The 21,044-nt window shown below is 42.8% G+C and overlaps 1 protein-coding gene across 4 annotated transcripts in view; it reads right to left on the bottom strand.

Moving 5' to 3' along the window:
• The window catches only part of LOC106567519 (long-chain-fatty-acid--CoA ligase 6), a 79,275-nt gene that overhangs the window by 15,159 nt on the left and 43,072 nt on the right, over nt 1-21,044 (bottom strand). For 3 of the 4 annotated variants that reach the window (XM_045693406.2, XM_014136844.3, XM_014136843.3), the window contains 14 exons: nt 17,331-17,551; nt 16,579-16,696; nt 15,926-15,990; nt 15,200-15,301; nt 14,875-14,974; nt 13,907-14,085; nt 9,595-9,627; nt 8,600-8,651; nt 6,301-6,374; nt 5,942-6,019; nt 3,522-3,656; nt 3,270-3,404; nt 2,907-3,002; nt 2,679-2,751 (listed from right to left, as the gene is read on the bottom strand). In XM_045693406.2, the coding sequence (XP_045549362.1) occupies nt 2,679-2,751; nt 2,907-3,002; nt 3,270-3,404; nt 3,522-3,656; nt 5,942-6,019; nt 6,301-6,374; nt 8,600-8,651; nt 9,595-9,627; nt 13,907-14,085; nt 14,875-14,974; nt 15,200-15,301; nt 15,926-15,990; nt 16,579-16,696; nt 17,331-17,534 (1,444 nt within the window). In that variant the 5' untranslated portion in view covers nt 17,535-17,551. Of the gene's footprint in view, nt 1-2,678; nt 2,752-2,906; nt 3,003-3,269; nt 3,405-3,521; nt 3,657-5,941; nt 6,020-6,300; nt 6,375-8,599; nt 8,652-9,594; nt 9,628-13,906; nt 14,086-14,874; nt 14,975-15,199; nt 15,302-15,925; nt 15,991-16,578; nt 16,697-17,330; nt 17,552-19,091; nt 19,238-21,044 lie in introns of those variants that run through there. The other variant, XM_045693408.2, reaches the window with a different exon arrangement.

Here is a 21,044-nt window from a genome sequence, read left to right as displayed (position 1 = left end):
AGGTCCAGAACAGAGGCTGGGAAACGCACAGTATTAAATAGAGCCATGACTACATGGAACTCTCTGGTAACCCAGGTAACTCAAGCTAGCAATAAAACCATTTTCAAAAAACAGATAAAAGAACACCTTACTGCACAAAGGGGACTGTTAAGAGACACAGCCATTTTATATATCTTGTATTGTAATTTGCATTGTACTATGTATTAGACCTAGATATTGTGTGTATGTACTAAAATGTAGGCTACGTGTGACATTTTCAATGTATGTATTTCTGTCATTGATTAATAATGTTCTGTACTATGTATTATGTCATGTTTCATGTGGGCCCCAGGAAGAGTAGCTGATGCTTTTGCAGCAGCTAATGGGGATCCTAATAAATACCAAATACAGGCGTCGGCCAGAACTGACTGTAAGCTGATGTCATCCAGCAGGGATGTGCAACTGGAACTCAGTCGTGGTCTCAACTTACTGTTGAGAGTTATAATAGTAGAATACACAAGGTGCAATTTAGAAATGTGGTTATGCATCAGAAGTTTATCTCTTCTGTCAGTCACTGATAGTTAAACTCTTTAGGGATAGGGGGCAGCATTGGGAAGTTTGGATGAAAAGTGTGCCCAGAGTAAACTGCCTTTTACTCAGGCCCAGAAGCTAGAATATGCATATAATTAGTAGATTTGGATAGAAAACACTCTAAAGTTTCCAAAACTGTTAAAATAATGTCTGTGAGTATAACAGAACTCATATGGCAGGCGAAAACCTGAGAAAGATCCAACCAGGAAGTGGGAATTCTGAGGTATGTAGTTTTCAAGTGAATGCCTATCGAATATCCAGTGTCTGTGGGGTCAGATTGCACTTGCTAAGGCTTCCACTAGATGTCAACAGTCTTTAGAAGTTGTTTCAGGCTTCTATTGTGAAAGGGGAGTGAATAAGAGCACTCAAAGCAGATGGCCCAGGTGAAAGCCTTTAGTTTAGTCACGCGCGTGGCAGTGAGCGCGAGCTCCATTCCCTTTCCTTTCTAATGAAAACAGTATTGTCCGGTTGAAACATTATTGAATATTTATGATAAAAACACCCTAAGGATTGATTAAAAACATCGTTTGACATGTTTCTACAAACTCAAATGGAACCTTTTGACTTTTCGTCTAGACTTTGTGCCCGTGCTTTGTGCATTTGGATTACTGGACTAAACACGCGAACAAAAAGGAGGTATTTGGACATATAAATTAACTTTATCGAACAAAACAAACATTTGTCTAACATGGAGACCTGGGAGTGCCAAGATCAGCAAAGGTAAGTGATTAATTTTAACGCTATTTCTGACTTTTGTGACACCTCTCCTTGGTTGGAAAATGTCTGTATGGTTTTTGTGGCAAGGCGCTGACCTAACATAATCGCATGGTGTGCTTTCACCGTAAAGCCTTTTTGAAATCGGACACTGTGGTTGGACTAACGAGAAGTTTATCTTTAAAATGGTGTATAATACTTGTATGTTTGAGGAATTTTAATTATGAGATTTCTGTTGTTTGAATTTGGCGCCCTGCAATTTCACAGGCTGTAGGCCAGGTGTTCCGCTAGCGGAACCCCCTTCCCAGAACAGTTAATAAACCCATGTCAGCTACATTTTTTTCGACTGCTAAATTAGTTTAGCGGCCAACTATCTAAACTTGTTATCATGGTCGAATTACTGTCCGGGGTGGCCTCCATTGATTTTGTTAGTTTCACTCAGATATCATATAAAAAACTGCAAACATTTCTCTCCACCCTATGGAAAAATCTGAAGAATTGCAGGAAATTAGCTGTAAAACAGCTCATTTTCCACTCTGCCACAAGGCAAAACGTGTAGTAAAGTTGCAGCAAACTTGGGTTAAAACTACAACAGCGACTCTCAACTCGTGGGTTGCGACCCACATTTTGGTTGCAGGAGGATTTGAATAGGTTGCAGGTCATTTGAGTAATTAATTTTTTATTATTTTTATGGAAAAATACTCCAGTCTGAACTTAAACAACTAAAAGCAGGTAGAAAGTGTGTAAAGAAATATAACTGAACCTACATTTTTAAAATAATTTAATCACAGTTTTTTTATATAAAGTTACAGTATTAGCAGTGCTATTTAGCGGATTTGGTTTATTTAGTGGTCTCAAATCAGTGAGCTTATTAACATTCTACGTCAAGAATATGGGCAAAATCAAATTATTGACAATTTAAAAAGTGGGAATAATTTTCCAGATTGCATTTTAGCCCCCCAAAAATTGGGATGCAAATATTGGGTAGCGACTGAGACAAGCTGGTTCAATATGAGTCCCGAGGCACAACCAGTTGAGAACCATTGCTTTACACCCCATGGCAAAAATGTGTAGAATTGCACGAAATGAACAAAAAAGGTTATCAGCTGTCAAGATGGGGGGGCCACTAAAATGTTAGAATTTTTTGTTGTCCTCACCCCCATCAAAGTTGCCCATCCCTGTCGTAGAAGTATCTTGCTCCCTGGCCTACAGTAGGTGTCTGTCCCAAACGGCTCCCTTCATATGCACTACTTTTGTCCAGGGCCCGATTCCCTATATAATGCACTATATAGGGAATAAGGTGCCATTTTGGATGCATCCCATATTATAAGGTTTGTTGGGTGAAGTGGGAGTGGAGCAGCTGGAGAAGAAGAGGAGAGAGAATATAAGCTAACCTGAGGTCCAGTCTCCAGGAGTGGTGAAAGTACAACCAGCAGTACACTCCGTCTGGCCATACGCCTCATACACCTACAGCCAGCAAGGATAGACAGCATGTTAGGAGGGTGTGATTTGTCTGTATGCACACAAGCTCATGTGTTTGTGTATGTGTGCCTTCTTGTGTGTGTCTGTTTGTGTGGGTTTAAGCACTCATACTTGTTTGTGTGTGTGTGTGCGTCACTCACCTGACAACCCAGTGCTGCCCTGAGAAATCCCAGTACGGTGGGGGAGGCCGGAGCAGCTCCAGTTACAATCATACGTAACCTCCCACCCAGGCTGGCCTGACCAACAGAACACAATATTATCACAACCCAAACTCCAACAACACACCAAACATTGAGTCTTTCTTGGAATACAGTGGATTCTGCCTGCCAAAGGGTCACACTGAGGACATACACACGGCATATTCCCCCTTCATTGTCTGAACACACACACATCTATGTATCAATCTTCACATCCGTCCGTCCCTCCGTCCATCCGTCCATCCATCAACCGTGTCAGGCCACTCATAGGAAGGAGAGGCCAAGAGGAGGAGGTGAGGTGGATACCTGTATCTTACTGAAGAATATCTTATCCCACAGGCTGTCCATGCGGATGATCCCACTGCTGACCTCTGCCCCTTTTCTCTTGGCTGCAAAGTTCAGCAGCCAGCGCTTCAATGGGGTGTTGGCCTGGCTGAAGATCTGTGGGACACACACACACACACACACACACACGAGAGAGAGGGTGAGTTGATATAAGATATGGAGAATGAGGGAGGTGTGTGCGTCAATGCTTGTGTGGGTAGGTGGTTCTCTCACCTTGTCGTACATGCGGTTGAGCAATCGAGGCACCACAGGGAAGATGGTGGGCCGTAAGGCCTTCATGTCATCAGACAGCAGGCGGATGTCACCTTGGAAAAAGCCGATCCGGCCGCCATGACAATACACCACAGACTGGGGAAATAGAGAGAAAGAAGACAAAACAGTGACCGTTGATTCAAAAAGCACTTATTGCATACAGTTGGGGAGAGTGGGGTAAGTTGAGCCAAAGGGATACGTAGAGCCACCCTTGTTTCTATGAAACCATACACAAAATGTATAATTTGAGTCTGTGGAGGAAGAAACTTAACATTAACAATTAACAATTAACATTACATTCTGTGGCAACAGCTCTGGTAGACATTCCTGCAGTCAACATGCCAACTGCACACTCCCTCAAAACTTTAGACATCTGTGGCATTGTGTTGTGTGACAAAACTGCACATTTTAGAGTGGCCTTTTATTGTCCCCAGCACAAGTTGCACCTGTGTAATGATCATGCTGTTTAATCAGATTATTAATATGCCACACCTGTCAGGTGGATGGATTATTTTGGCAAAGGAAAAATGCTCACTAACAGAGATGTAAACAAATTTGTGCACAAAATTTGAGAGAAATAAGCTTGTGCGCATGAAACATTTCTGGGATCCTTTATTTCAGCTCCTGAAACACGGGACCAACACTTTACATGTTTATATTTTTGTTTAGTGTACAGTATATTTCCCTTGACGGAGTGATGCTGAATGTATTTTTTTTATAACATGATACTTGGTTACAGAGCAATTAAATAGAGCAATTGAATAGCCCAATGAATAGTGTGAGCATTGTGTACTTTTTTGGCCTAGTTGTTTCAGATTTGTTTATATACTTTAGAAGTACCTTTTTATCCTTCTTAAAAACCAAATGGCTGATAGTAACTTATAACCTCCACACTCTTCTCTGTTTCTTAACAATTAGAATTTGGTTAAAATGGGATCTGACCTAATACACGGTCATGGTTAGAAGGGATCCAGCTTTTATCAAATAAACGTCAAAAGTGGAAATGTTTAGCATTTTAGCTATCCCTAACCCCTTTTCTAACCTTAAGCTAATTCTCCTAACCTGCTATGTTAATTCTCCTAACCTTCTACTCCCTTCTAGCCATGACCCTAATTCAATCCCATCTTTGGAACATTTCCTACTTTGGAGGAAAGGCTCTGCAGGGATCGCCTTTTCTCTTCTTCTCCTTGTTGACAGACATGATTTGCATAATAAGACTGCAGCACCCTGGCAGGTATCATAATACTGCATGTGGCATACATGTTTAAATGTTTTATTGTCACATATACCAGATTGCTACAGGGAAATGTGTTGTTTTATATGGTCAACCCTAGCAGTACTTCATCCCTGGAGCAATTATGGTTAAGTGTCTTGCTCAAGTGCACATCAACAGATTTTTCACCTTGACAGCTCAGGTATTTAATCCAGTGACCTTTCGGTTACTGGTTCAACGCTCTAAGCACCAGGCCACCTGCTGCCCTAGGAATATCACAGCATAGGCATAGCCTACTCACAGAGTTCTACACAGAACATTACATTTACCATTTTAGTCATTTAGCAGACACTCTTATCCAGAGCGACTTACAGTAGTGAATGCATTCATTTCATACATGTTGTTTTTCCCGTACTGGTCCCCCGTGGGAATCAAACCCACAACTCTGGTGTTGCAAACACCATGCTCTACCAACTGAGCCACACGGGACCATGTGGTGTTCCTTCTGAGGATTAACTTGTGGGTATCTGCATTGCTGCAACGAAGTCCCACGCATTAACAGTGTCTGGATGTGTGTATCCTCGTGAACGTGAAGCACATGTCTGAGAGGTGGTTTCCTGTGGTTGTGTCCGCCTCTCACACGCTGACAATGGAAGAACACGTACTGCAGTGGGACAAAACAGGCATGCTGGTTGAACACGTGTGGTTGCTTTACCCCCTCAGTGCTGCAGCTGGTCCAGTGCCAGCTTTGTTGTTTTTGTCATAGTAGTTAATAAAAAGATAGGGTCGTTCCTGACTGATCCTAAATGAGTAGTTAGGGACAGTAAACACTTTGGAACCATAGCTACAGGAAACAACAGGCCAAGCTTGTGGTCCGAATGGCTCCCTATTCCCTTTGTAGTGCAATATATAATTTAGGGTGCCAATTGGGACTCAAGTTTCCTGTAGCTGTGAGAAACGGATGAAATAAAGCACACGCCCGTAACTGTATGAGCCAGCTTTTACAGAGGCAGCAGATAGGCTATCAGTAAAGAGCTGACTGGCTATGGCAAAGTTAACATCCCAGATAGCAAGGTCAATTGCGGCCGAGGACGCACGCACACACACACACACACCAACTATAATAATACAACTCAAAGCTTCATGTGGACTTTGTTTGGGACATTACCTCGATGAGTCTCTCAAACATGTGAGCCAAAGGCAGGAAGGAGATGAGAACATCGTCTTGGTTTGGGAATATGACTTTCTGTGGCACGCCAGACAAGCATGGGGGAGAGAAGCGGTGGTTAGACAGGTTCAGAACCATTTGTTTCCCACCACTAAACTGTCAAATATGATACCAATGAGAAACATAAATGATGCACAAAAAATAAATACATCTGTGTCTTATTGTCCAATGTAAGATATGGGACTTGAAGCAATTTAGTGAGCCTTGCCTCTAATAGAGTTACAGAAACGGGAGAAAAGTACCTACTCAAGATAAATGCAAGGGACATTTCTGTGACACCATAGTCTGTTTGAACTCACATCCGTGACTTTGAGGAAGCCTGAGAAATCAGCCACTACATTCCCGTGTGTCAGCATGACTCCCTTTGGGTTTCCTACGGAGGAGGGATTCAGAAAAAAACTCTATAAACTTCTCCCCCTATACCTGCTCTCAACAATGGATAGCATTAGCTCTGTCCCAAATGGTACACTATTCCCTTTATAGTGCACTACTTAGGGCTCTGGTCAAAAGTAGTGCACTATATAGAGAAAAGGGTGCAGCATACAGTATCAATCCATGGAAAACAACCAATACACTGAACAAAGATATTAACGAAAAATGCAACAATTTCTGAGATTTTACTGAGTTACGGTTCATATCAGAAAATCAGTCAATTGAAATAAATTCATTAGGCCCTAATCTATGGATTTCACATGACTGGGAATACAGATATGCATCTGTTGGTCAAAGATACCTTAAAAAAAGGTAGGGATGTGGATCAGAAAACCAGTCAGTATCTGGTGTGACCACTAATTGCCTCATTTAGCGCAACACATCTCCTTCGCATAGAGTTCACATCTCCTTCGCATAGATCAAGCTGTTGATTGTGGCCTGTGGAATGTTGTCCCACTCCTCTTCAATGGCTGTGCGAAGTTGCTGGATATTGGCAGGAACTGGAACACTCTGTTGTACGCGTCGATCCAGAGCATCCCAAACGTGCTCAATGGGTGACATGTCTGGTGAGTATGCAAGCCATGGAAAAACTGGGACATTTTAAGCTTCCAGGAATTGTGTACAGATCCTTGCGACATGGGGTCTTGCATTATCATGCTGAAACATGAAATAATGGCGGCGGATGAATGCCACGACAATGGGCCTCAGGATCTCGTCACCGTATCTCTGTGCATTCAAATTGCCATTGTTAAAATGCAATTGTATTTGTTGTCTGTAACTTATGCCTGCCCATACCATAACCCCACCGCCCCCATGGGGCACTCTGTTCACAACGTCGACATCAGCAAACCACTCACTGTCTGCCATCTCCCCGGAACAGTTGAAACCGGGATTCATCCGTGAAGAGCACACTTCTCCATCGTGCCAGTGGCCATTGAAGGTGAGCATTTGACCACAGTTTGTGCAGAAATTCTTCAGTTGTGCAAACCCACAGTTTCATCAGCTGTCCGGGTGGTTGGTCTCAGATGATCCTGCAGGTAAAGAAGACGGACGTGGAGGTTCTGGGCTGGTGTGGTTACACATGGTCTGCGGTTGTCAGGCCAGTTGGACGTTCTGCCAAATTCTCTAAAACGACATTGGAGGCGGCTTATGGTAAAGAAATGAAGTTTAAATTCTCTGGAAACAACTCTGGTGGACATTTCTGAAGTCAGCATGCCAATTACATGGACGGATTATCTTAGCAAAGGACAAATGCTCAATAACAGGGATGTAAACAAATGTGTGCACAAAATTTGAGAGAAATAAGATTTGTGCTTATGGAACATTTCTGGGATCTTTTATTTCAGCTCATGAAACATGGGACCAACACTTTACATAATGGGTTTATATTTTTGTTCAGTGTATATGGAAAAACAAACATTTAGCTATTAGCAGCCTAGGAACTAACAGAACAATAATATTGTGCCACCCGTTTTTTCAAGTTACACATTCACTTTAAAAAAATATGTATTTGTCATAGTGGAAAATGCCTGAGTTATACCACCCTGTCACAACTATTGGAATATACTCTCAGAGACAGACCACAGGAGATAAGAGGGCACCAGCAGAGACATCCACCAGGGGGAAACAGGCTTCAGGCTAATGGAAGTTACACTGAAAGACCAACAGGTGGCACTCTTTCCACTACTGCAGTGGGCCGCTTCGCTGCCTGTGACTAAAGCTGTGGTTACCACCCTCATCTGGAAATACCGGGATTCTCCTAATCTTACTCTTTATCTTCTTTGTGACTGTGTTGGTGGCCAGACTGTAATAACAGGTTAAGATTCCAGACAACTCCTCTTTTATGTCTAAATGTCTTTCCCTCGGAAGTCTATCAGTGTTAGGAGCCCTACCATGACCATACTATTAACTCTGATACATGGCATTGGCCCTGGTCTGAAATGGTCGGGTGGGGTTGGGGTGTCTTCCTGTTAATAATATGTCACGCACAATGAGAGAAGCAATAGACACAAGTCAAGGGTTGGACTTGAATCAGGGATTGTGGATGAAGTGAGCTAAACTCTTAAGATAGTACACTGCTGTGATAATACACATTAGCACTGCATTCAGCTTGAAAGAATAAGACACTTTGGGGTGTTAGTTTGTCTGGTGGCTAGATGACCATACCTGTGGTACCACTGGTGAAGCACACGATGGACAGGTCTTCTGGTGCAGGTGGCTGTGGGGGAACAAACGTTCAGTCAGGATATAGTCTGAAGGAGATCTTTAACTCGTTGACATCCCCTTTAGACAATAATCACCATCACAATAGCCCATCTCTGGCATTTTAACGTGTGACTGTAGAGAAGATGCACACACACAGCAGAGAGAGAGAGATCAAGTAACGACTCAAGTAGTATTTTCAGGGTGACTTTCTACTTTAATTGAGTCTTTTTTCTGTTAAGATGTCTTTACTTTTACTCGAGTCAAGTAGGACTGACAATTGGGTACTTTTTCTACCGTTGAAGAACATAAGCACTCCCGGCCTCAAGTGCTCTTTGAGATCAAAAGTATGTATTTCAAGCAGCGGTTACTATGGGAAAAGACAACAAAAGAACGTTTGCAAGACCTTATGTCTGCTGTGTGATCTCAATTCTTACATAATAGCACACACAGTTCAGTGCTCTATACGGAAATCAAAGGAAACCAATTGGTTTGTACTCAAAATAACAAATGTTCGATGGAAAAAACATATTCAAATACTCTCTCTGCAAACACAAACAGGTCAAGCCGGAAGAACTGTCACCAGGCCAGAGATATGTAGTCTGCAATATATCCAAAACAAAACATAGTCAGCACGACACTGAGGTCGTCCTGCATTCTGCCTGTGCAGAGCACGACAGGGACAGACAATGTCCATCTCAAGGCTATTCGAAGATGCTAATTTGTGTTCTGTGCTGCTTAACCACAAAGTTGCATCATGCACTGTTCTCCAATGTGTGAGATTAGACAAGAATTACTTAGAGACAAGATTACAGAGGAGACCTAGATGTGAACTTTTCTCAACTAATGAATTATTTCCCTAGCTGGGCAGGTTATGACAGTGTGGATGTGATGCAGCTAATGATACAGAGATGCTTACTCAGTCAAACAATCAAACCAGACATACAGACCGCACTTACCATGGGATTTCTATGCTTCTCTCTGCCCAGTGCCTAGATGGGACGACAGCATGCAAAGAAGCACAACATCTTGTGTTAGATAATCATGAAGAATGAAGAATCATAAAATAAAATCATAAAATACAATTTACAGCCATGACGAAATAGAGGGGGTTGAATATCTGAACAACTGTAATGTCCCGACAAAAGAGAGGCTTGCATAGTTTTACGCTAGAATAATTTAGTTATAAAAAAGTGCATGCCGAAGCAGTCCTCAACGGGCAACTTCATTTAAACAGTACCCGCAAGACACCATTCTCAACGTCAACAGTGAAGAGGCGACTCCGGGATGCTGGCCTTCTAGGCAGAGTTCCTCTGTCCATGTTCTTTTGTCTGCACAATTTACAATCCCCCATATATATTTTTTTGTTAATATTTATATTAATTTAAATATATAGATATTTTTTTTAAATATATTTCTGTTCTTTATTATTTTCCCCTAACCCTACCACCCGTCCCCTAATTGGAGTAAACCAATGGACAACAATACTTAGGATTCCACTTCCAGCTAATACATACTACATACATTTCATGAACAGTATATTTTATATATTTTATATATTTGATCTTTTTTGTGTTTTTAGTCCCAGCCTTCAGCTACCCCCAACCCATCCCATCTATCTCTGAAGACCATCTTGTTTTGATTTCTAGATGCCACATATATTTTTCCACTGTGCTGTGATTTTTCAGAAAAGTTTTGAACCTTTCTATTCTCATAGTGTCACACCCTGATCTGTTTCACCTGTCTTTGTGCTTGTTTCCCTCCCTCCAGGTGTCGCCCATCTTCAAAATGATCCCCTGTGTATTTATACCTGTGTTCTCTGTTGCCAGTTTGTCTTGTCTTGTCAGGTCTTACCAGCGTGCTTGCCCATCTTCCTTTTTCTCGAGTTCTGCTTCCTAGTTTTCACAGTTCTGACTATTCTGCCTGCCCTGATCCCGAGCCTGCCTGCCGTCCTGTACCTGCCTGACTCTGACCTATTTACGAACCTCTGCCTGCCCTGACCCCGAGCCTGCCTGCCGTCCTGTACCTGCCTGACTCTGACCTATTTACGAACCTCTGCCTGCCCTGACTCCGAGCCTGCCTGCCGTCCTGTACCTGCCTGACTCTGACCTATTTACGAACCTCTGCCTGCTCTGACCCCAAGCCTGCCTGCCGTCCTGTACCTGCCTGACTCTGACCTGATCACGAACCCATGCCTGTCCTCTACCTGCCCTTTGCCTGCCCCGTGTTTATAATAAATAATCTGAGAACTGTACTATCTGCCTCTTGTGTCTGCATCTGGGTCATGTCCTGAGTCGTGATACATAGTTTCTACAGATTGTAAATTAAAGATAAACACCTTTGCTAAGAGTATTATTATATTATTGATTGATTGACTATGACTTTTCAAATCAACCAGCAGTGCTATTTGCAGAGTTACACTACCGTTCAAAAGTTTGGGGTCACTTAGAAATGTCCTTGTTTTGAAAGAAAAGCAAATTTTTTTGTCCATTAAAATAACATCAAATTGATCAGAAATACAGTGTAGACATTGTTAATCTTGTAAATGACTTTTGTAGCTGGAAATGGCAGATTTTTTATGGAATATCTACATAGGCGTACAGAGGCCCATTACCAGCAGCCATCCCTCCTGTGTTCCAATGGCACGTTGTGTTACCTAATCCAAGTTTATCACTTTAAAAGGCTAATTGATCATTAGAAAACCCTTTTGCAATTATGTTAGCACAGCTGAAAACTGTTGTCCTGATTACAGAAGCAATAAAACTGGCCTTCGTTAGACTAGTTGTGTATCTGGAGCATCAGCATTTGTGGGTACAATTAAAGGCTCAAAATGGCCAGAAACAAAGAACTTTCTTCTGAAACTCATCAGTCTATTCTTGTTCTGAGAAATGAAGGCTATTCCATGCGAGAAATTGCCAAGAAACCGAAGATCTCGTACAATGCTGTGTACCTCTCCCGTCACAGAACAGCGCAAACTGGCCCTAACCAGAATAGAAAGAGGAGTGGGAGGCCCAGGGGCACAACTGAGCAAGAGAACAAGTACATTAGAGTGTCTAGTTTGAGAAACAGACGCTTCACAAGTCCTCAACTGGCAGCTTCATTAAATAGGACCTGCAAAACACCAGTCTCAACATCAACAGTGAAGAGGCGACTCCGGGATGCCGGCCTTCTAGGCATAGTTCCTCTGTCAAGTGTCTGTGTTCTTTTGCCCATCTTAATCTTTTCTTTTTATTGGCCAGTCTGAGATATTGCTTTTTCTTTGCTACTCTGCCTAGAAGGCCAGCATCCCGGAGTCGCCTCTTCACTTTTAGGTGTAGGCAGGGCTATAATTAGGTGTAGGCAGGGCTATAATTAAATAAGTAAACTGGGGTATGACTAAATAGTTCATTAGGGGGATTTTTCCACAAATAGACTTTCTATTAAAATGTATTGCAGTGAGATTATTTATTTATTTTGGGATATGAAATTCGAGTATGTCCACTTCACCGTTGGACCATTTTATTGGTAAACTACACAGTAATATAAAAGTTGTATTTTTCTACGTAATACGTAATATGGTGCACTTATCATCATTCGGTTTTAATCCAGAGAGATTAGAGAAAATATCTAGATCCTCTATGAGGCTGTGCAGGGATCCAAATGGTGGATTTAAAAGAAAACATGAATCGTCATTGTACAATGACACATTTGTTTTTAAGCCCTGGATTTCTAGCCCCTTGATATTATTGCTGGATCTGATTTTAATAGCTAACACTTCGATGGCCATAATAAATAGATATGCCAATAGTGGACAACCTTGTTTCACTCCTCTTGACAATGTAAAACTTTCTGAGAAAGTACTTTCTCATACTTTTAACCCCTTGTACGAAATTAAATTCCAATTGTACTTTATCAAAGGGATTTTCAAAGTCATCTATGAATACCAGGCCTGGTTTCACGGATTTTTCATAGTGTTCCCTTGTTTCCTGTACTTGTCTTATATTATCTCCAATTTAATGTCCATGTAAAAAACCTGTCTGAATAGGATGAATAATATCTGACAATACCTTTGTAATTCTATGCGTTATGCATTTTGCTAGGCTTTGAAGTGTAAGGTCTCTCCAGTTTTTTTAGGTGGACTGGATCTTTATATTTACCACCTGTGTCCTGTTTCAGTAATAGTGAAATCAGATCTTCTTGCGGAGTATCTGATAGTCTACCATTTTTGTAGGAGTAGTTAAAACACATTAATAACGGACCTTTGAGTACATCGAAAAATATTTCATATACCTCAACTGGTATACCATCCAGCCCTGGAGTTTTCCTGGACTTGAAGGCTTTAATTGCATCTAGAAGTTCTTTGTCTGTAATTAGGCCTTCACTTGACTCTTTCTGTACAGATGTTAATTATACACTATTAATGGGAAAAAAACTTACAATTAACTTCAGTTAGTGGAGATGGAGAACACTGAAATGAAAACATATGCTTAAAGTACTTTGCCTCCTCTTTCAAAATATAGTTTGGTGAATCATCTTTCAATTCTTAGGCTAATCTTTAGAGTTGCGGCCATATTTTAGCCACTAGCCAGTTCCTGTAAAAAGAATGTAACTTCCAACTTGAGTTTTGCATTGGGGAAAAAAAATATCTGTGTTTTAACCACATATAGGCACTACTAACTGCTATTTTGCTTCTCAATGATCATGCAAGTATCACACGAGTAGGCTACCTAGCTGTTCCACCTCTGGCCAGCCGAACGTTCTAGGCAGCCCGAGCATGTGTATCCAGACCAGTAAACAGAGTCTGATAATGTGCGAGCTTGTTTTGCATTGCCTGGCACTCGGTGAGGTATTATTCCTCACATCGTTTGTCAACTACTACTTTCGGCTGCCTACTATTTGCAATGATAATCTTCATAATTATGCTGCCATATCGTAGCGAGTGTTGCTTTAGTGTACAACATAAAGTTTCCCCCTTCATGTCAAGGAGACGGAAGCGGCAGCGGAGCAGTGGGAACACTGAGCAGAAGCTATGTAGGCAGCAGAGTGGGTAGCAGCTAGGTAAAGAAAAAAATCCTGCACCTGCGCAGAAATCTGTATCAATAGCCACAAAATCTGGAACTGTAGCCACTCCGTAAAGTATATTAGCTGGGCTGAGTCCCCTCTCCCTCCCTACCTGCGGTCCCTCCCTCCCATCTCCATCTGCCCCTACTCTCCCCACTCCCTCCCTCCTCTCTCCCTACCCTCTTACACTACTCCCCATCCCCCCTGCCCCCTTACACTCTCCCTACGTACCTCAACGTCTTGCATGGACTGGACGATGACCCCGCAGCCTTCCCCCTGCTCCAGCAGGGCAGGGTCAAAGGGGTCCATGAGAATGATCCTCTTCAGCCCGGGGGTTTCCTGCCTCTCCACGTTACCCAGCAGCACCTGGGCCTTCTCAGGCTTGTCGCAGATCACTGTGATGATGTCGGCTGAAAGACAGCACACGAGATCCGCACGCCTTTTGTAAGAACACACATACATGATCCAATCAGCTAGTAAACACACAGCTAACAAACTACTGCTCTACAAACAGATTCCCCTTCCACAGCCTTGGAGCAGAGACAAATCCTGTTGGGGCACTAGGCCAAAACCAACGCACAACGTCACTGAGGGGCAATTGGAAATGATGAATAACATGATGAAAGTGAGTTAATGTTATCTGTCTGACTAGTGTGAAACTAAAGGATGGAAAGCCCTGAGGTCATGGGAAAGAAGGAGAGTGTAACGACACATCTCAAGACCTGCTCTCTCCCAAACCCACTGAGCTAAGCTCATTACCTCCAGCATAAGGCGAAGGTGAGCCCTTGCCTGATTCCTGTGAGTGAGTGTGTGGAGTTAATGGGATTGTGTAACTTAAACACGACAAAACACAATTCTCTGGTCAAGGTAAAACTGTTATTCAGGAAGGGAAGGCTGAGTGTCTCAGTTTTTGATCTTTTCAGACACCTCTATAGGTAGTATGTGTTTCATGACATCGCCAAAGCAACTTGATCAAGAAAATAATTAAAAGAACTGGACCATGAAACCAAAAGGAACATTCTAAGATCTATTGCTTTGGGCGAATAGAGTAGACAGCAGGACACTTACAGCAAGTTTCAGTCCCAAATGGCTCCCTATTCCCTATGTAGTGCACTACTTTTGACCAGGGCCCATAGGTGAACAGTGTAAGGAATAGGGTGCCACTTGGGACACAAACCTCAGAAAGCTGCTATTCTTACCAGTGTTAATGATGTACCGTATGGCATCAGGCCCTAGTGTGTCATACAGAGGCACCACCACCATAGAGTAGGTGTAGCAGGCCAGCTCCGAAATGATCCACTGCAAGTACAGACAGACAGGTCAAGAGGAGGTCAGCGTCGCCATAAAGACAATAAAAAAGCCTCTACGTGAGCAGTCGGGGCTGTTAGACTGTGCATCACGTCAAAACATTTGTGAATCAGTGTCGTCCCAAATGGCACCCTATTCCCTATATAGTGCATTATGTGGAGAATAGGGTGCCATTTGAGACGCACACACAGTGTCTCGCCGTGATGATGACCTCACCTCTGGTCTGTTCTGTGCAAACACTCCGATGAACTGATCTGGGCTCGGCGTGCAGCCCTGGCTCAGCAGCCCCGACCCCAAGTGCTCTGCCCGTGTCGTGACCTGGAAGTGAAAAATAAATAGCAGCTGAGCGTATTGGGAAAAGAGAAATATGCCAGTATAAAAGAGAAACATGCTATCCTCTGCTCAACTCTCATGATGTCATAGATTCAATATTGGAGCAGAATCCTTCCAGCTGCGGCATTCCAATGCTGAAGGGTTTATAAGCCTCCTAAATAAATCCCTTTCAGTAACATTGAGGAGAAAATACTATTAAAGAATTCCATATACAGAAGGCTGAAAATGAATTCCTCACTTTCGATTGTGTTTGGAAGCCAAAATCGCTTCAAATGTGTGTGTAAAAAAGGCCAGTATTTCAGTAGTTGTACAGAAAGCTTTAGTGTAAATCAAATTCAAATTCAACTGTGTGTTACTACAGAGGTTTGAGTAGTAGCAGACGTCTCTCTTTGAGGTAGGGGAGACTGTAAACTGAACCTGTGGATCTGTCAAGACGCCGTATGCTACACCTCCAAATGCAAAACAAACCACAAGGAGTGAGTTACACACAGAGCTATAGATTACACTAGCCCTATGAAGGAATAGACCACACAGAGCCTGTATGCAAAGCAGAGAGCTGCTCTTGTGCTTCAGTGTTCTGTACAAAAGGTAGTTCTACTGTGTGTTTACCTCTTTATAGGACAGCCACTTGTAAGGCTGGTTGGGTAGCCGGGAGCCTAAACAAGGTCCATCACCTAGAGACAATACAACAACAGGATCAGGGAAAAAATGAAAATACAGAAACCCCCAAACGATCACATGAAAACACAAAAGTTCTTGACTGACACCTTGACTGACACATAAAATGACAGTTGGTCCTCAGCATTAGTTTTCAGTCAGTCAGTCAGTCAGTCAGTCAGTCAGTCAGTCAGTCAGTCAGTCAGTCATTCAGTCAGTCAGTCAGTAAGTCAGTCAGTCAGTCATTCAGCCCATTCAGAACCAGATATAGAGAGATACTATCTACTTCATATACGGTCTAGTCTGTCTGCAGTTTGACTTTAGGCCTCACACAGTAATTCCCACACGCTCGGTTGACATGATAACATAGATGGCACTTTTTCCACTCACACAGACAGACCACACAGGCAGGGCACCATCACTTTGTCGGACCACAATGTCTATGTGTGGGTGTATTACTCAGACCACAGCGTATGTGTGTGTGCATGTACCGTATTTGACATTCATGCAGACACTGCGGTCTAAGTAAGTGCTAGTGTGTGTGAGTGCGTGCGTGCGTGCGTGTGTGTGTGTGTGTGCGTGCGTGCATGCATGTGTGTACACACCGGCTATGTGGAGGCCTCTCTGGAACACCTCGTACATGGTCTTGGCATCGTCATGGTAGTGTGTCAGCAGCTTATTGGGGCTGTCCCCCAGCATGGACCTGCGACCCCCATCTTCATGCTAGAGACCGACAGGGGGAGATAGACACAATGAGGCTAGGGAACACACACACACAGAGACACACACCAAAGTAAAAACATTACTATTTCTGAATGTGGTCCAAATACACAGTTGGTTCGATAACCAAAATGTTACCCTTTATTCTCTTACTTACGTAAGGATGTGATGATGTGTGTATGAGGGTAAATGGAGTGGGTGTAACAGTGGTAATGTGTTAACCCTCAGGTAAACCTCTGTGGGATTTTATGTCTTAGTCAGCCCCCTTTGTTGTGTGCTGCCCTGGTGCCCAGAGCCTATATTCACAAAGTATCTCAGAGTGCTGGTCTAGGATCAGGCACATCCTGTATTATTCCTTATGATCTAAAAGGCAAAACTGATCCTAGATCAGCACACCTTCTCTGTGACACTTTGTGAATATGGGCCGAGGTGGAGTATCGCATCCAGAGGAGGTTGGTGGGAGGAGCTATATGAGAACCAGCTCATTGTAATGGCTGTAATGGAATACATGGAATGGTACGAAACACATCAAATGCTTGGAAACAACGTTTGACTCCATTCCAGCCATTACCCTGAGCCAGTCATCCTATAGCTCCTCCCACCAGCCTCCTCTGATCGCATCGTATCTCTGGCTTACCAGCACTTCCTCAGACTGGTGCTGGAGGTTGCAGGGAGGAGAGATGGCGCGTGGCCGTGTGGCCAGCCAGTAGGCCAGCACAGCAGTCAGAGCACCAATTCCCACCAGCGTGGAGGTGGGCAGGGAGCGGAAGAACTGGGTTAACTCGTCCAGCTCAGGCAGCCGTAGACTGCTCATTAGCTCCTGGGCCTGCATCCTCTCCATCAGGGTGGAACTCAGCTCTGGGATGGGAGAGGAGGAGGGGGGAGGAGGGGAACAGAAGGGTAGAGAGGAGAGTAAGTGAAAAGGAGAGGCAGAGAGAGTCGTCCCGGTCCTGAGGCGGCAATGCATCCCCAAACCATCGCACTACCACCACCATGCTTGACCTTTGGTATAAGGTTCTTACTGTTGAATGCAGTGTTTGGTTTTTGCCAGGCATTATGGGAATCATCTGTCCATAGAACATTCTTCCAAGAGTCTTGATGATCATCAAGATGCTTCCAGGTGCTTTTTGGCAACTTGAGAACTTTTTGGACCAGATTGGTCCCATTAGGTGTGGCGAAAACAAAACACTGTATTCCACAGTAAGAACCTCATACCAATGGTCAAGCATGGTGGTGGTAGTGGGATGGTTTGGGGATGCTTTGCTGCCTCAGGACCTGGACAACTTGCCTTAATAGAAGGAACCATAAATTCTGCTCTCTATCAGAAAATTCTACAGGAGAATGTCAGGAGAACGTCTGTGAGCTGTAGCTGAAGTGTAGCTGGGTCATGCAGCAAGACAGTGATCCAAAACACACAATCAAGTCTACATGAAAATGGTTAAAAATAAATACATTTAAAGTTTTGGATTAGTTGTAGACCTAATCCCAATTGAGATGTTGTGGCAGGACTTGAAATATGCAGTTCATGCTTGAAACCCCACAAATGTTGCTGAGTTAATGCAGTTCTGCATGCAAGAGTGGGCCAAAATTCCTCCACAGTGATGTGAGAGACTGATCAACAATTACAGGAAGCATTTGGTTGCCGTCATTGCAGCTAAAGGTGACACAACCAGATATTGAGTGTAAGGTGGCAATTACTTTTTCACACAGGGAAATTGGGTGTCGTTTGTTAATTAAATAAATAAAATAAGTACACCTTTTTTTTGTCATTTGTAAACTCAGATTCCCTTTATCTAATATAAGGTTTTGGTTGAAATCTGATAATGTTCAGAATCAAAAATATGCAAAAATAAAGAAAATCAGAAAGGGGGCAAATACTTTTTCACTGCACTTTATATAAAGTATTTATCATATAGTGCAGCACTAGAAGTGCTGAAGAACTACTTTTCTCATTCCCCCCTTCTGACATCCAGGTGGCGACACGCATCTCTGCATACCAGGTAGATAGACCTGCTTGGAAGTCAGCCCAGCTTGGATGAGCAGCAAGAGGAACTGCCCCTCCCTAACTTCAGGCTATGCTTAAAGTTTACACCCCAACCCGAGCACTCCATTCTGCCACGTCTGGTCTCTTGGCCCCCCCACATTTACAAGAGGTCAGCTGCTGCTCAGCCCAGTCAAAGCTCTTCTCTGTCCTGGCACCCCAATAGTGGAACCAGCTTCCCCCTGAACCAGCTTCCAAAAACATCTGAAACCCTACCACTTCAAAGAGTATCTTCAATAATACCACAGCACCCCCCCCCATCACACCCTCTCTTTACCACTTTTGTGAACTAACACTCGCAATTGACTTTTTGCTGACTTTGCTGATAGCTACCTTATTGAGGAAAAATGTACTTACTATGACTTAGGCATGTTTTTGTCCCACCTAGCTATCTTAAGATATACATTACTGAATAACACTGAATAATATACATTATTCTGTATGGTTGGTTGGTAGACGGTTGAAATGCTGAATTTGTGTTTCTTCCCTAATGGTATGAGTCACACAGAACCCCAAGCCCGGCCAATCACAATCACTTCCTCCTCGTTCTTGGTTCACTATGCAGCAGAGAGAGACATCAGCAATGACAGTTACAGCAGTCACCATGTGAATCAACCATCTATCAGAACAGAACAAGCCGCATTTCCTCTTCTGTCACAACAAAACTGACACATTCACACACGTAGACTCTATATATCCTGTGAGTGTTTTTAACTACATTCCTATGGTTCAGTACCATTTCTATTGAAAGTCTACAGCAAGGTTACAACAATGAGTCATGTGCAACATTATGGTAATACTATTATTGCTCATAGTGGTATGTGGTACATGATGCTTTTTACGGCAATTTATTTGACAGACATTGTAATTCTATACCACCCTGAACTTCCTTGTTTCAGTTGCTGTGTTAGTATTAGGCTAGAACTCTGTCTCTGTCCGATATCTATCTCTGGTGGGGGGTTTTCAGCCTTGATGAGGGTGAATTATACTGCCAGGCAGTGGTGTAAAAAGCACCCAATTGTCATACTTGAGTAAAATTCTAAAAGTATTTGGTTCTAAATGTACTGAAGTATCAAAAGTAAATGTAGTTGCTAAAATATACTTAAGAATCAAAAGTATAAATCATTTCAAATTCCTTATATTAAGCAAAGCAGACAACACAATTTTCTGGTTTTTTAAATTTACGGCTCGATTGGGGCACACACCAACTCTCAGACATAATTTACGAACGATGCATTTGTGTTTAGTGAGTCTATCAGATCAGAGGCAGTAGGGATGACCACGTGTTCTCTTGATAAGAAGACCATTTTCCTGTCCTGCTGAGCATTCAAAATGTAACGAGTACTTTTGGGTGTCAAGGAAAATGTAGGGAGTAAAAGTTTTTTATTTTCTTTAGGAATGTAGTGGAGTAAAAGTAAAAGTTGTCAAAAATATAAATAGTAAAGTAAAGTACAGATACTCCCCAAAATACTTAAGTAGTACTTTAAAATATTTCAACTTAACCCAAAATATTTCAACTTAACCCTTTATGCCACTGCTGCCAGGTAGATCTAAGAGCAGAGCTACACCTGCCATTATACACACATACTAAGCATGAAAAACCACAGACAAACAGGCCAGGCCAGAATGAATCACAAGGATATGGATTGCCTACAATGTAAAGTGTTCACAAAAACTTGAGAGAGACTTTATAGGCCTAGTAGTGTAATTAGAGAAACATTCTGATCTAACCCTTAACTGAACCTTTCCAATGAAACACATAGCAGGCTACGTTGAGGTAGCATGGTTGTGATGAGTCCCAGTCTGTTCGGCACCAGAGTTGAGGCTTGCTGAGCACTAAGCGGTAACAGAAGATAACCTGCTGTGTGTTAGGCTACCTGTCCTACGGTGACCAGATGAGGCTAGTCTATCTGAGGACCCATATCAGCCTAAGACTAGGCTAAACGCTGTCCAGGTGGAATACAAAAGTAAAATACCCAATCAACCTTCGAGAAAGTCATGACCCCAGTTGGAGAGTAAGAAAGCTTGGTTGTAAACCAGGGGGATAACAGTTGTAGACCCTTCCATTATTGATGGCAGCCCATCATCAGATTGCATCTGTCTCATTGTTAGAGGGTTAGCCTATCCTCTCATCCAAGAGGGAGTGTCCCTTCTCTGCACTCTTTGTCCTATAGTAACCTGGCCCTATGCTAGGCTAGCAGAGGATCACTCACACATAGGTCAGAGCCAGCTATCTTTAGCCTAGGAAGAGTACTACTGGGCAGAGGACAGTGGCAACCACCAATTCCCAATCCACCACATCGTCATCAT

This window comes from Salmo salar, chromosome 13, assembly GCF_965601325.2.
Source record: "Salmo salar chromosome 13, fSalSal1, whole genome shotgun sequence".
NCBI lineage: Eukaryota > Metazoa > Chordata > Actinopteri > Salmoniformes > Salmonidae > Salmo > Salmo salar.
This window is presented reverse-complemented; position numbering and strand designations above follow the sequence as displayed.